Source organism: Diuraphis noxia, unplaced genomic scaffold (assembly GCF_037042655.1).
Source record: "Diuraphis noxia isolate RWA-SAM2 unplaced genomic scaffold, SU_Dnox_SAM2 contig0004, whole genome shotgun sequence".
In the NCBI taxonomy this organism is placed as follows: domain Eukaryota; kingdom Metazoa; phylum Arthropoda; class Insecta; order Hemiptera; family Aphididae; genus Diuraphis; species Diuraphis noxia.
The window spans coordinates 24,772,699-24,787,121 of NW_028301714.1; the positions used below are offsets into that span (position 1 = coordinate 24,772,699).

Here is a 14,423-nt window from a genome sequence, read left to right on the forward strand (position 1 = left end):
TTATAAAATAGTTTTGGTGACTTTTAAAGGTGGACATCGGTAAAGCGATTCATACTCATGCCTACGTCATACATTTACGATTACCTTCGTGGGTAATTTTTTTCAACTAAACTTCGGCCACGACATTGGCATAATTCCATTAAATTTCAGCAGGTGCAACATTTTTATCGGTCCAATAATCGTAATGACAGATTAATTCATATTACTCATATTTAAAGCTAATTGCATTGCTCGCGTGTACTTTTTATATTTTATAGCAGTATAACTGTATAACATAAACAAATATCAAAATCATTAGGTACCTATATTTTAAAAATATAAAATATATGTGCTGTATCTTGTATCTGTACTATGATACATTATACATATAAAAATTTAATATTTATATGAAATTATTAAAGTGATAACAACATTTTTAAATAAGTTTAAAAAAAATTCAACAAATCAATGAAATATAGTTGATATTGTATTTTAAATTTATTAGGTATAAAGTTCAGCATCTGCAGGTGCAAAAGCATATCTTTGTACCTACAACATAATACCAGGGGGTGCAAGTGCACCATCGTGCACCCCCGTAATTACGCCACTGGGCCACGATATTTAATTAAATAATGGCCGTCCAACTATAATTTCTGTTTAAAAATAATTTTTAAATTTCTAGTTTAATTGTGTAGTTGATAGCACACTAAAATAACTATCTTAAAAAAAAATATATTCAATAAAAAGTTAAAAATTTGAAAACATCATTAAATGTGATTCTTAAATTTGCCTTGAAGGGAAAATATCTAGTAGCACGCTTCTTTGATTTAAGCCCTGATACATATTAATTTAATTCTTGTGCATGCTGCTACGTATACAAACTGTTTGAAATGTTTGAATACTAAATTTATTGAAAATAAGCTGTAAATTGTCATCTTAAATCTCATATAACACTTAATACTAGACAGGATTTGTTTTCGGGGGGGGGGGGGGGCTTAAACATCTATATTTAATTCTATAGGAAAACAGAACATAATTTAAAAACACATATATACACATACTATTTGATGTATTATGCATTTAAAATATTAATAGAAATTGTCACAATTTTAAGCCCAAGTTCACCCGTCAACATTATTACTATATAATATGATATGAATCCATTACGCATTATACTAAAAAAAATATCTCAACTGTGATTTTTTTTTTTTTTTGGGGGGGGGGCATAAGCCAAAAGCCCGCCTCCTGGATACGGCATTGCAATGCGCTACATATAAGGAATACACGAATTTTTCGGCTGCATCCGAATTGGTTCCCATACCTGAAAATTGACATCCGAATTGGTTCCCGACATATTCCAGGCAACACACATCCGAATTGGTTCCCGATATTCTAGGTAAGCGGCACACGTCCGAATTGGTTCCCGATACAGACTTACGAAAAAGCAAAATACAATATAATATAAATGAAATATTTAATATTATAATTAATATTTTAAATGAAAAAATTGATGAATTCTTCGATTATATTTTAAAAATTATATTGAAAAAGATAGCTCACTTCCTCCAACAATGTGGGCTGATTATTATACCAGTAGTATAGAACGAACTACTAATTGCTGTGAATCATTTCATAGCAAGTTCAACAGTTGCTTTTATTCCGCACATCCGAACATATTTCAATTTATGGATGTACTAAAAGAAGTTCAAATTGAAACTTATATAAAATTGCCAAGTTCGAACAAACTACAAAACCTGAAGTCTAAAAATAAGGAAATATTTATAAAAACAGAAATGGACAAATATAAAAATAACAAAATTGGTAGATTTGAATTTTTAAAAAATGTTTATTATAAGTTTTTACCTCAATAATAGAAAATAATAACTATAAAAAAATGAACGAATTAAAAAAAACGATATACCGTCTATATTTATTATTATTTATTTTATATTTTTAAATTAAGATTTTAATTTTTAAAAAATATTTGTTATATATTATTTATTAAGCCCAACATTTTAACAACTCGGGAACTAATTTGGATATACCCTTTGTAACAACTCGGGAATCAATTAGGATATACCCTTTGAAAGAACCCGGGAACCAATTCGGACGTTTCGGAACCAATTCGGACACTCCGAATTTTTCAATTTATTGGTACCTTAGTATCTGATATCTATACAGATGAACATCGATAATAAATTATAAATTAGTAAATTATTTTTATAATCATCAATTAATAGATGATGAGCATCGAGTATTTGTTGGATTGATGAATTTATTTTGATGATTTTTGATTTCTTACCGTTATCATCTGAACAATGAATTTATACTCGCAATCAAACAAATAACGTTCTACATTAAAAAAACTAATTAAAAATAGTACTTCACTGAAACCTCCACTAATGGACACCTTCCATTAGCGGACGTTTTCTGGGGAGCGGAGAAATTTTCACAACCTTTCAATAGGAAAACCTCCGAATAACGGATATTATTTTTATAGGGAGTTTTTAAAATAATAGCAAATTTCCTATAAACATTATTTGAACATAATACGTATTCAAATAATGTAATTACGATATCAAATTTATTATGGGACGATAAGCTTACGAGAAATTCGGTTAATATCTCTCTATCGTAAGCAACTGTTACAATAAGCAATAAACAGTTGTTGATTTGGATGGTACTGGAGAATCTAGCGCTATAAGTGTTTTGGACGCTGTGTATTGGATGGCTTCTGCTCAAGCCCAAATCAAGCCTGAAACTGTAAAAAGAATGCTTCTTACGATGTGGTTTCAGTCACCAACAAGGCGATGAACAATTGATACCGGAGAACAATCCGTAATAGACGGAGAACTTTTAGCTCTCATCACACTGATCGACAGCAGTGTTGATGTAGAGACATATTTTGAATTAGACAAAATCATTTCCACTCATGACACCAATCTAACGGACACCGATGATCCTAGATGATGAGCCCGATGAGCCCAAAAATGAGGAAGAAGACGAGCCTGAAGAGGCAGAAACTTCAAAATATCAGATAACAAATTTACAGGATGCTTTGTCTGCTGTAAAGAGCGTAAGTCATTTTATTTCATCAATAGAGGTAAAGAGCAGTTATATTTTTACTTCTCCTGTAACGTTAGCAAATGATATTACTATAATGAGATTGCACAGAGACGGTGTAATTTTAAACAGACAAAGCTCACTGATTTTTTCAAACAAAAATAATTTAAGAATACATCTACCTACATGATTTTGATTTTGATTGTAAAAATATACTTTAAATAATAATTTGTAAAAATATAAAAATGTAATAATTTACAGTAAATAATAAGCAATAAACTAATAACATTATAATAATAATATAAATAGTACATTATTATACAAATAATAATTAAAAAAAATCTCCTCTGAATAAAGGACACCTCCAAATAACTGACAAAATGTTGGTGACCGAGAGTGTCCGATATTCAGAGGTTTCACTGTACTATAATTTATAATGGGCGTTGAACCCATGAAGAATAAAGATTATAATATATTATCTTTATTCTTCATGATTGAACCAAACAAAAACATTAAAATTTAAATGAAATAAATTTAGCGGCAAGTGATACAGTATTCACTTGCGTATCGTTTATTCCATTTATTGATCGAGCAATATTTCTATTCCATGACTTTGATAAAAAACGTTTATTTGGTAGAGATATGAACCGCTCTTTAGTTATTTCCATTTTCCACAATCCACTGTCGAAGTGTCGAAGTGTCGATTGACTCGATTGTCGACTTGACTATTAAGGTTTGAACTGTAGACTAAAGACGTCTGGTACTCCGGCATTTCAGTGTTTCACGTCTGAATTCTGAACTGTAAATAGTCACATCGTAACAATTTATGACTTGCAGACTCGTTGAGTACTTCGACAATGGCCTTTTGGTATTTCGACAAGGACGAGCTTCACCGGACCGCCTCAGCTCAGGATGGCATACCACATGAGAGAGAGTCTCGGTACCGTCAAGAAGGTGCAAGGTTCATCATAGACGCTGGTACGAAGATGGATTTGGGCTACAACACAATGGCCACTGGTGTCGTTTACTTCCATCGTTTTTATATGTATCATTCGTTCAAAACGTTTCCTAGATATGTAAGTAATGTATGAGTAAAATATGCAAAATGCATTTTTATTCATGTTTAAGCCGTCAAAAAGACTTAGAATTTTCTTAGAATATCGGTTCCAGAGTAAATTTATTGCTTGTTGGATGGTGATTGTAAACAGTACTTGTTTAAACAAAGTTGTTTCTACATAGGAATAAACGCAATTTTATGCAATCCACTACGATGGTTAATTATTTAGAATATAAAAATACACCATATTAAAATATTTCTATTTTAATCATTACATGTTCACAAGAAAAAACTTGTAGTAGGCCTACAAACTCTGCCGTAGTTACAGTAAATCATGGTCATTGTACTTCTCAGTATTGTGTGGTTATTTACTCTATTATGTTGCAATATATCTGTAAAACAGTAAAATGTTCAGATTAATTGATTAAAAATACATAAACCCTCCCACCAAAGTATCTTCAAGTATTTCGAGTTTTGATTTAAGTTTTGGATACACCCATGATGCCCATGTGGCATATGCTACATTAGTATTTAAACCATTTTGTTTCTAATATTTCTATTATTTTTCCAATTACCTACATAATAATTTTTTTAGGTTATCACTGTTTCAATAATAACGTTAATGCTAATTTAGCATAATATATAACCGTTAATGAATTAGACCAAACACACATTTTTTATTTGTAATAATAATTATTTACAATATCTTGAAATAATATAATTTATTTAAAGGAATAATTGGTACTACTGTATATTACAATCAATACATTTTTTCATAATTTAAAATTTGAATTTATTGTCATCTAGCATAATATTTACATTATTTGGCTTTATTATATGTTAATTTAATGTATGTGCCAATTTTTATTTCAGCTTACAGCATGCTGTTGTCTTTTTCTTGCTGGTAAAGTTGAAGAAACACCTAAGAAGTGTAAAGACATAATAAAGTTGGCTAAAGCAATATTACCCGAGGAAAAATACGAAACCCTTGGGTTAGACCCCAAGGTTAGTTTGTTATTATTTTAGATAAATATTGTACTACTTTATTGCTTCTTCATAAAATATTTAAATATTTTAGGAAGAAGTAATGGTACTTGAACGTATATTGTTGCAAACAATTAAGTTTGATCTACAAGTTGATCATCCATATCAGTTCTTATTAAAGTATGCTAAATGTTTAAAAGGTATGTAATTTGTATTAATATTTTCATAATTATAGTTTTTATAGGATTTATAACATTTTGATGTTTTATTTAACAGGTGATAAGACTAAACTAACTAAAATGGTTCAAATGGCTTGGACATTTGTAAATGATAGGTAAAAATTATTTGTTTGACATTAGGGATAGACTGGACATGGCTTCTTACATTTTTAAATATAAACATCTTTAATGGTATTTTTAGTTGAAATTTTACATACAACATTTCCACTAAACAGTTCAATTGAAAATGACAGTCTGTCCTTGATTTCTATTGATAACAGTTAAAATTAAAAATTGTTTCTATAGAAAGTGTCATATATTGCAGCTTATGTACTACTCTTTGTCTTCAGTGGGAACCAGAGATTATCGCAGTTTCATTAATATATTTAGCATGTAAACTAAGTAAATTCGAACTCAATGATTGGCAGGGTCGTACGCCAAATCATTTACGTTGGTGGGATATGTTTGTTCAAGGAATGAATATGGATTTGCTTGAAGGTTAGTTACAATATATTACTAAAAAAATACAAATAGTTTTGCTAGAACTTAAATTAGAAGATAATATTATATGAAATTATGATTTTGTGAGTAATGGATTTTCTAAAGGTGTAATGCTTTTAAGCAATAAAATCAAAAAATTAATACTGATCATTATGTCTAAGCTTTATTTTTGAAATAACAGGAAATGCAGAAATATACTCCATAAATTCATAATACATTTACTATATTCATGGTCATTTGTTTTTTGTTGTTTTTTTCTTATGGTATGGTTTCATATGGTTTTTAAGGTTCGAAAAAATATTTTTCTCATTAACATTTTTCTCTAGTTTTATTTGAATCAAGTCTGAATGGTATTTGTTTAATCTACTATTGTCTTATACTATTTGTTAATAAACTATATTTAAAAAAAAATACTAAAAGGCAAATAAAAAAATAAAATAAAAAATATGATAAGAATAAATTGCTTACCCTTATTTATAGATCTAAAATACCACCTGGAGCATTGAGTCTATTTCACTATACACAGATCTTATTTTCTTACTATCTTACTTTTTTTTAACCTTGTCTACTTAGATTATATATAAATAATCAAGTATAATTGAAATATATAATAATGTGTTTGAGAAGAAACTATTGCTTATAATACAAAGTACTGCCTATACTTCTCCAAATTTATAAACAAATCTATATTGAAATGAATTCTTTTAAACAATTATAAAAAAACATTACATAGGATAATAATTTAGATCCTTGTGTCACAAGGCTGGTTAAAAGTAAAATCATATAATGCTATTAAAAGCTCTTTTAAAGAAGTTGCATTTCATTTATAATGGCAGAAAAATTAAATTTCCTTAGTGAAAAATTGTATTATCCCTGTATTGTCATCAGTTGGTATGTTAAAATAAATATTTGTGATATACATTTTATTAAATTTTTTGTTTTTAGATATTTGTCATCAAGTTCTGGATCTTTATTCAACTCCAGACAAAAATGCACCACCATCACCTCCATGTCAAGAAAAATTTATAGTTCCCAAGAAAGTTGTACCCCCACAGTCCATTTATCAGAAATTATTGTTGCAAAAAATGGCTGCTAAATACAGTGAGTTTTTTTTCATATGCTTTTATTGTTTCTGTGACTTAAAAAGCTTTTAATGGCATATTTTATAGCTATAGTTTTTAAGTGTTATTTGTATCATTGTTTTTATTGTAGTGCTTACACCTGAACAAGCGATGCAAGCAGCTATAACGAAAAATGTGAAATTGATAACTACGCCAAATACCTCACCAGCCAAGCAATTATTACCCATGCCACCAGGAATTAAACCATCAATTTCTAATATTCCACCAAAACCACTAAATGCTCAAAAACCATTTTTGCCACCACCTCCCACACCACCAAAATTGTTATTGCAACAGTCGCCCTTAAAACGACCACCTCCACTTCCATCAACAAGACCGCCACTGCCTACAATGCCACCACCGCCCCCTCCTCCATCACTTCCACCCCCTCCACCAGCACCAAATCAAATGTTAATTCCACCAGGTGTTACTCAATTACCACCACCACCCATACAACCTCCTCCACCAATACCTCCTTCAGGTTTCCCTATGTATCCTCCTTATCCTCCTCTTCAAAATGCACCTCAATCGTTTGCAAACTCTATGTTTTCTCAGCCTCCAAATCTGATATCTTCAGTATCTGGGCAATATCGCCCACATGAAACAATGGCATCTTCTATTCAGTTTATGGGCGAATCTGTTCCTCCGAGACAATCTTATAGTGAAAATTATAATCAAAGAGAAAGCATGACACAGCAATCAACACAGTCATTCACTGATTTTGAAATGCAAGATGCATATGAAGAAAGACAAAAATACAACGAAAGTCGTGTATTCAGTCGAGATGGGGCTTTTGCTAGTGGTAGCTATGGAAATGGATCTCAACATTTCGTAGATGGCGGTCCACATTTCAGCAGTGAAAGTGGTCAGCATTATGTTGATGGTGGAAGTCAACATTTTTCAGACCCTGCTTACCTTCAGTTCAGAAATCCGCCAAATAAACGTGGTTTTAATACAAGAACTAATCGACCTCCACCTCCTCCACCACAATACCAAAACAGACAAGTTCGGCATCATCCATATCAAAGACGATAGTTGCTCTTTTATATATGTATATGTACAGTTAAAGGTAATTTAGCACTTAACATAGACAAATATTTTTAAGATTTCAGATATATTCTGTAACGCATGTGCTCTGATTATTGGAATGTAGGTATATTATACCTAATAATATACCCATAACCTTTCTCTAAACTATTATAGAATACTTCTGTTTTAGTTAATGACTGAAATGTAAGTGACTTAATTCTACAATTATGAAATTTGTAAATAGGTTAAATTTACATATATTTTTAATACAGTTACAGCTGTTGTTTTTAAAATGTTTATATTCTTACTTAATTTTTATATACAAGTGTTAAATTCTTATTTACAGGCACAATTAATGAAATTTCATTAATTGTGCTTATGAATGAAATTTTCCTATATCAATGTAATTACCAGTCTAAAGTACCTTACAATTTTGGTTTTTGCGTTTATTGACCAATGCTGTAAATTATTTTACATAAGTAATAACTGTTAATGATTGCAAAGTATGAATGTGCTATAATAAATCATATTTAATTTAGTTGAAATATATTGCTTGATATTGCTTGGTACATTGCGTTGTACTTTGAGTAATAATCGATACGGGTAATAATCGGGTACAATTGTGGCAGACTGAGATTTTTTTACGATTTTTTGTGAGATAAGTTGCGGAATAATCGATTTCATGACAAAATAGTTTTAATTTGCATCGTAGCTGTTTGGATATTATTGTTTTTGGTAGGTATACAATTTTCGTGTTGATCCAATCGAAATCTGTAATAAGTCTGAAAACAATTCCACCGACAAATATTTAAATCGAATAATAATTCAGCTGAATAACATCTTGAATGACAGTATTAGATCCGAATTTTTTTCACCTGATAAATATGATTCTGTTAAAATGAAATACAAGTCAAATAAAAAAAATTTCAGCTGAGATGCGGTTTGAACACTATTTTTTCGTACTTTTTATATGCGTTCCCTTCTAATGGAAGTCACAGATATAAAACTCAAACAAAAGTTTTATATTTGAGGCTATAGCATTGATCGTCCGTGTTCAAGCTTGATGACCGAATGAAAACTAAGATTGTATTTATAGAATCATATATTTAAAAAAAAATATTAATATTAATATATTCTTTAAAAACATATTTATTTTATTTTTTATATCATAACAATTATCTATTAGTCAATTATAGTTTCTTCAGTCGTCTGATGGTCGATATCGATGTTCCAGTAATCTTTCTAATTGATTTCGTTGAACGGCATATAGTGTTGATCTCGCTCCTCTGTTGTTTTGATGTGCCGTATGTAAAGTGGTTAGTTTATGGAAATATAAAATTATTAATGAACTTTGTTGCTATTTTTCGCTGCGCAAAATTTAATGTCGGCGGGACGCAAATACACAATTATCGTCAACTAATACGTCAACGAGCGCGTTCGAAAGCCGTGTCGCGGGAAGAAAACTCGATGTCTTCAAAGATTTTGTCGTTCAGTTGGTCACACCTCCAAAACGTGACCACTGATAATCGCGATAAAATAATATTGCCCGGCGTCCGCGGCTTCCATTATCCAATAGAACATTTTTAATTTATTACTAATATCACAGAATTCTGTACTAATTTATTCAAAATTTGATAATATAATTTGTATTTTGTAATCCGATTTCTTTAAATCTGTGCTGATTTCGTAATTTTTTTTTCAAGTTTCGTGTAATTTTCTCGTCTCGTTTGTTCGAAAAAAAGTCACCCAGCAAATTAAAAGGAAATCTGAAAATGTCGGGTGGCGAGAGTACGTCCGGTGGTGTGTTTCTGGTCTCTGTCGTCGGTCAAATCGAAAAAGCTCATTTTCCGAACTATGACAACATGTATTGCAAGTACACTTTCGTCTATGGACCCGATTGGGAAATCGTCACCGTAAGTGCCCCTCATACTTAGCATTTCGGAGGCAGATTTTTTTCGCCACGATTGTATTTTAAGTCTTATCTGTGTGTTATGCCGTAAAATAGGGCATCGAAGAAGGCATATCGCAAATCGCTCAAAAGAGCCAAGATGAAAGACAACATGTCGTATGGAATTTCCCGTTAGACGTTTCTTTCAAGAGTTCCAATCCTCACGGGTGTACGTTGTTTTGAACATAGTGGCTCTCTAAAATTAGTTCTGTTTTTTTCTCTTTCATTGGCACAATTATGAGTATGTCAGTTTAATAATTGTTATCTCTCTCAGGCCCATGTAGGACAGATAAAATGGTTTTGCCTGAAATTTTTTTATGATATTTGAGTTACCTTGAAGTAAATCACGTATTACAAAAATTATAGAGGATAATATTTTCGAGGGAATGACATATTGGTTTTATATTTTATTATTATTTGACTTTAGATTCGGCTTTTTACATGATGAAAACCATTTTTTTGTAAATTTAAATTATGTTTAAATTGTTTCAAGACAATAATTTAGACAAATTGATATGTTCTCTCAAAAATATTATTTTCTATCGATTTAATAATGAGTGATTTTACTCTCAGATTATTCAAAAATGTATATAAAAAAATGATAGGTACTGTCTACATGTATTTTTTTCATGTTGCACATGAGTCAGAGAAAAAAAACAGTGCTGACATCCTCTTAACCACTTAATGTTTTAATGTACCTAATTCACAACAGCACATAGCAAACTGCACTGGATTCAAATCCAATTATTTAGAATTTAACTCTGAAGTTGTTAATAAGGTGTTAACCTTGATTATAGTCACTTGACATATATAGTACATTGAAATTATTGATTTATAGCATTTATTCAAAATTATATTATATGGATTTGAGTATTAGCTTTATGATTAGTTATTAGTAAAATACACAAACAATTTTTTTCACGTGTATTTAACTTGTTTGGATTTTTTTAAATTGTGATTAAATTAGTTTAATTTGATTTTGAATAATGACATAATTTCCACCTTTTTAGGGCCACAACTAATCATTAGTGTTTATGGGTTGGATACTTTTGGGAACGATGTTGTGAGAGGCTATGGAGTATGTCACCTCCCAGTTGTTAATGGACAATCTTCTGAAGAGTAAGTATTTGTTATGTTAGTTTGTTACAAGCATTGATTGTAGAATTATCTATTTAATAATCAATGGTTTCAAGTACAGCAAAGCTGACTGCCCAATAGTGTGCTATATTTATACTTGTTAATATTTGTATTGTATTATTCAATAATATTAATAGAAAGTTAAATTTTAATTTACAGGATGATTATGTTTGTTCCTGAATCAAGTTCAACATTACAAAAACTGACTTCATGGTTGACGGGTAAAAGACCAGAATACATAGACGCACGGTTATTAGCTAGGGGCGATGGCAGAGAAGGTATAAAATACTCATTGAATTTTAAAATTATTATTGTGGAGTTTTCTCAAATTGGTTTCTTTCATAAATAACAATTCAAATAAATTTCTTTTTTTCTCACTAATTTATTTAATCTAAAATAATTTTGAACTTGTTAAATATATATTTTTTTAGTGACTAGAGTCAGAAGTCAAGGATGTGTTTGGATAAAGTTCAATGTTTTGTTCAAAGACTTTCATCATTACGGCTTTGAAAACGATAATAACAGTTGAACATCAAGCTGCTGTTGATTATGGTCCAGAGAAAAAAAGTTCTAAAAACCATATTTGGTAAAATAATTGTCCCAATCATAGAAAAAAACGTTTCACCTATAATATTATCATTTTATTTGTGTTATATTCATAGCCTAACCCCTTAGTTGGGGGTTACTAGGGGTCACCCAGTGTCTTTCTCACCATAAGCCAACAAATCAGTTTTTCTAAGGGGTCCCAAATTGAAGTGTCTTGGCCCAAGACTCTTGGGCCCTGTAAAAAAAATTGCTCCTAAACATTAAATTGGTTAAATAATTTGTTAAATGCTTTTTATGGTCCCTACTTCCTACATAGAACAGGAAAATGCCAAGACAAGAAAACAAAAATTTATGAGACTTAACAAATAAGAAGTTGGAAATAGAAAAAAAAATTTAGGGGGCCATGGCCAGGCGGACACTGGAGCTACCAAACAAACAATAATGTGACTGAAGGGTGAAAAATTGGTTTCAGAAGCTTTTTGAAAATAATCATCCAACTATGGAAAAATTTTATAAAAAAAAAATAAAAATTGAAATTTCTATGGATGAAGCAACATTGTTTTTAGTAGCTGTAAGATATTTGAGCAACAAAAAATGCACGACAAACTCAAACCTTAAAAAAACATATACAAATTTCATTTACTATAAAAATATAGCAGACGGAATGTGATAATTATATTTTTCATCATCATTAAATGAGTGATTAAATTATTTAAAATTTTATAATGAAATTAATATATTCAGGGGTTGCAGTTTTAAAACATTTGATTTACACAGTTGAAATTAAATATTGTGTATTTTACACAAGCAGTATATTAAGCTTCATCCATTAAATAGTATTTCTCCGCTTTGATTGAATTCATTGATTGTGGAAAATAAACTGTTGAGTTGTACAACATAACATGTATATTGACACAAACATTGATTATATAAAGATTTTTTTTTTCACTATTTATTTTTTTATTATATGCAACTGTGTAAAATAAACAACTTTTTTAAGAGTCTGGGACTTTTTTCTACAAAATGCCAGTATGAAAAATGATAAAAACACTCAAAACTTTGGAGACTATTTTATTTTATGCCATGTTATGTCATCACACACACACACACACACACACACACTCATTAATTATATTTATAAGCACAATGCAATACATTTAAAATAAATAATGTTATAAAAATTGGTTCTTGTTTAATGATTACATACAATTTTTTTCATAATTTAAAATAAAAAATTGTTCACACATTGTTATAAGTACAAAAGTAATAATTTAATTATCGGTAGGTAATAGTTATTTTATATGTTATAAAAATTAATCAATAATTTATCTTAATAATAATAATAATTAAAAACTGCTGTATATAAAAAGAATAAATAAATGTCGACAAAAATTAATTTTTTTCCAATTAATTTGTATGGCTTATTCGAAGTCGGGAGTTTGGAAATTATAATTCCTTAACTAAAATAGTAATATTTCTTATTACTAAACTGTTTAATGTCTGGTGTTTCATAAATGCGGTTTGTATGACTTGATCCAATTGACAGGTACATACGTAGATTAAAGGTAGCTAATTGAGTCTAATATAATGGTTTATTTATGGTTATTTAAAATTTAAAAACCGCATCTATAAAATTTACAATTACGTTATCATATTGACTTACTATTAAGCATTTATAATAATTAAAACATTAGGTGTTTAAACTAGTTTAAAAAATCAAGGAACAGGTTGTTTGGTATACAGTTGTGTACTTGTGTATTTGAAAAAAAAATATATTGGTCCCTAAAAAGGAATAATAATATTGTACTTACATGTGACCAAGTTCAAGTACACATATACTATCAAAGCAGTAGGTAATTACTGTTTCGACGTTTTATTTTAGTGTTTGGTTTCCTTTAACAAAATGTACAAATAACTTATTTACATAAAAAAAAGGGAGACGAATTGACTGTTTTTCGTAAACTAAATTTTATAAAAAAGAAAAAATATGTACAAACGATTTTATTAGTGTTAATATAAATATTTTTTTTTTTTTTGGTAAAATTTGACGCGTTCCAGTAAAACCCAGACACAAAACACCCCGGTAAATATTATATTTGAAGTCCCGCGTCGACTCATCCCTTATCCCACATCATAATGCACACCCATCCTTCGACCTACTGTCAACCCCCCTCCCCCCCAAACTATGCTGATAATCGTAACCGTACGGGTTTAATTGGACTGTTGAGTGAGCAGGTTCAGCAACTCTTCCTGGTCCATGTGTATTAGTGATTCCATGTCGATTCCCAGCTCGGACGACAGGTTTGGTATATTCACCCCAAATGACTGCAACAGCTCGATGAAGTCCACCTCTTCGCCTGTACACAAAGCACAAATTGTAACAACTTGATTAGATTGATAAAACATCTAACAGGTTTTTATGATGGAAGACGTTTGTTTTTTAACATCTATTTATATTCGATATTAAAACACAAATATCCATCAATTTAATACTTTGAGTAAAGCATACAGAGTTAAGTTGTATACTTAGTCATTTAGTTAGTATAAATTATTCTGTTGGTATTGATAATATTACTAAAAATTAACAAATCTATGATTAACTCTATTTGATTCATATATTTTGTAATTTAACATGTTAAACTTGTCATGATCCACCCAATAAACAAATACAAGTACATTTTTAAATTAAATTATTTTTTATTTCAATTACTAGTCGCTATTCTATTATCCGCAGAAAAATTTACTGGTCCTAAAATTTAGTCTGTTCAATTATTTCATTTATTACCTAACACAATGTCGTCGATTTTTAATATTACCTACATACTCAATAATTTATATTA

General features: G+C 29.8%; 3 protein-coding genes across 5 annotated transcripts in view; 2 read left to right on the forward strand and 1 right to left on the reverse strand.

The window, feature by feature from the left end:
* The first annotated feature begins 3,674 nt into the window (after window positions 1-3,674).
* On the forward strand, window positions 3,675-11,018 carry CycK (cyclin K). 3 transcript variants are annotated; one of them, XM_015524781.2, is made up of 8 exons: window positions 3,675-3,775; window positions 3,880-4,118; window positions 4,973-5,104; window positions 5,178-5,283; window positions 5,360-5,417; window positions 5,627-5,799; window positions 6,748-6,903; window positions 7,015-8,499. In XM_015524781.2, the coding sequence occupies exons 2-8, from the start codon at window positions 3,900-3,902 to the stop codon at window positions 7,956-7,958; spliced, it is 1,788 nt and encodes a 595-aa protein (XP_015380267.2). In that variant the 5' UTR covers window positions 3,675-3,775; window positions 3,880-3,899; the 3' UTR covers window positions 7,959-8,499. The 3 variants fall into 3 exon arrangements, with proteins under 3 accessions (XP_015380267.2, XP_089083975.1, XP_089083974.1); XM_089227849.1 differs by adding an exon at window positions 10,911-11,018 and having other exon boundaries at window positions 3,698-4,118; window positions 7,015-7,992; XM_089227848.1 differs by having other exon boundaries at window positions 3,698-4,118.
* Window positions 9,172-12,584, forward strand: LOC107173996 (B9 domain-containing protein 1-like). Its single transcript, XM_015524782.2, has 5 exons — window positions 9,172-9,865; window positions 9,958-10,069; window positions 10,911-11,019; window positions 11,197-11,315; window positions 11,469-12,584. Exons 1-5 carry the CDS (start codon window positions 9,725-9,727, stop codon window positions 11,564-11,566), a joined length of 579 nt encoding a protein of 192 aa, XP_015380268.2. The 5' UTR covers window positions 9,172-9,724; the 3' UTR covers window positions 11,567-12,584.
* Window positions 12,585-12,638: 54 nt separating this feature from the next.
* Window positions 12,639-14,423, reverse strand: part of Notum (palmitoleoyl-protein carboxylesterase notum) — a 37,991-nt gene continuing 36,206 nt past the window's right edge. Inside the window, exon 12 of the mRNA XM_015524764.2 lies at window positions 12,639-13,940. Within this exon, the coding sequence (XP_015380250.1) occupies window positions 13,795-13,940 (146 nt within the window). The 3' untranslated portion in view covers window positions 12,639-13,794. The remainder of the gene's footprint in view (window positions 13,941-14,423) is intronic.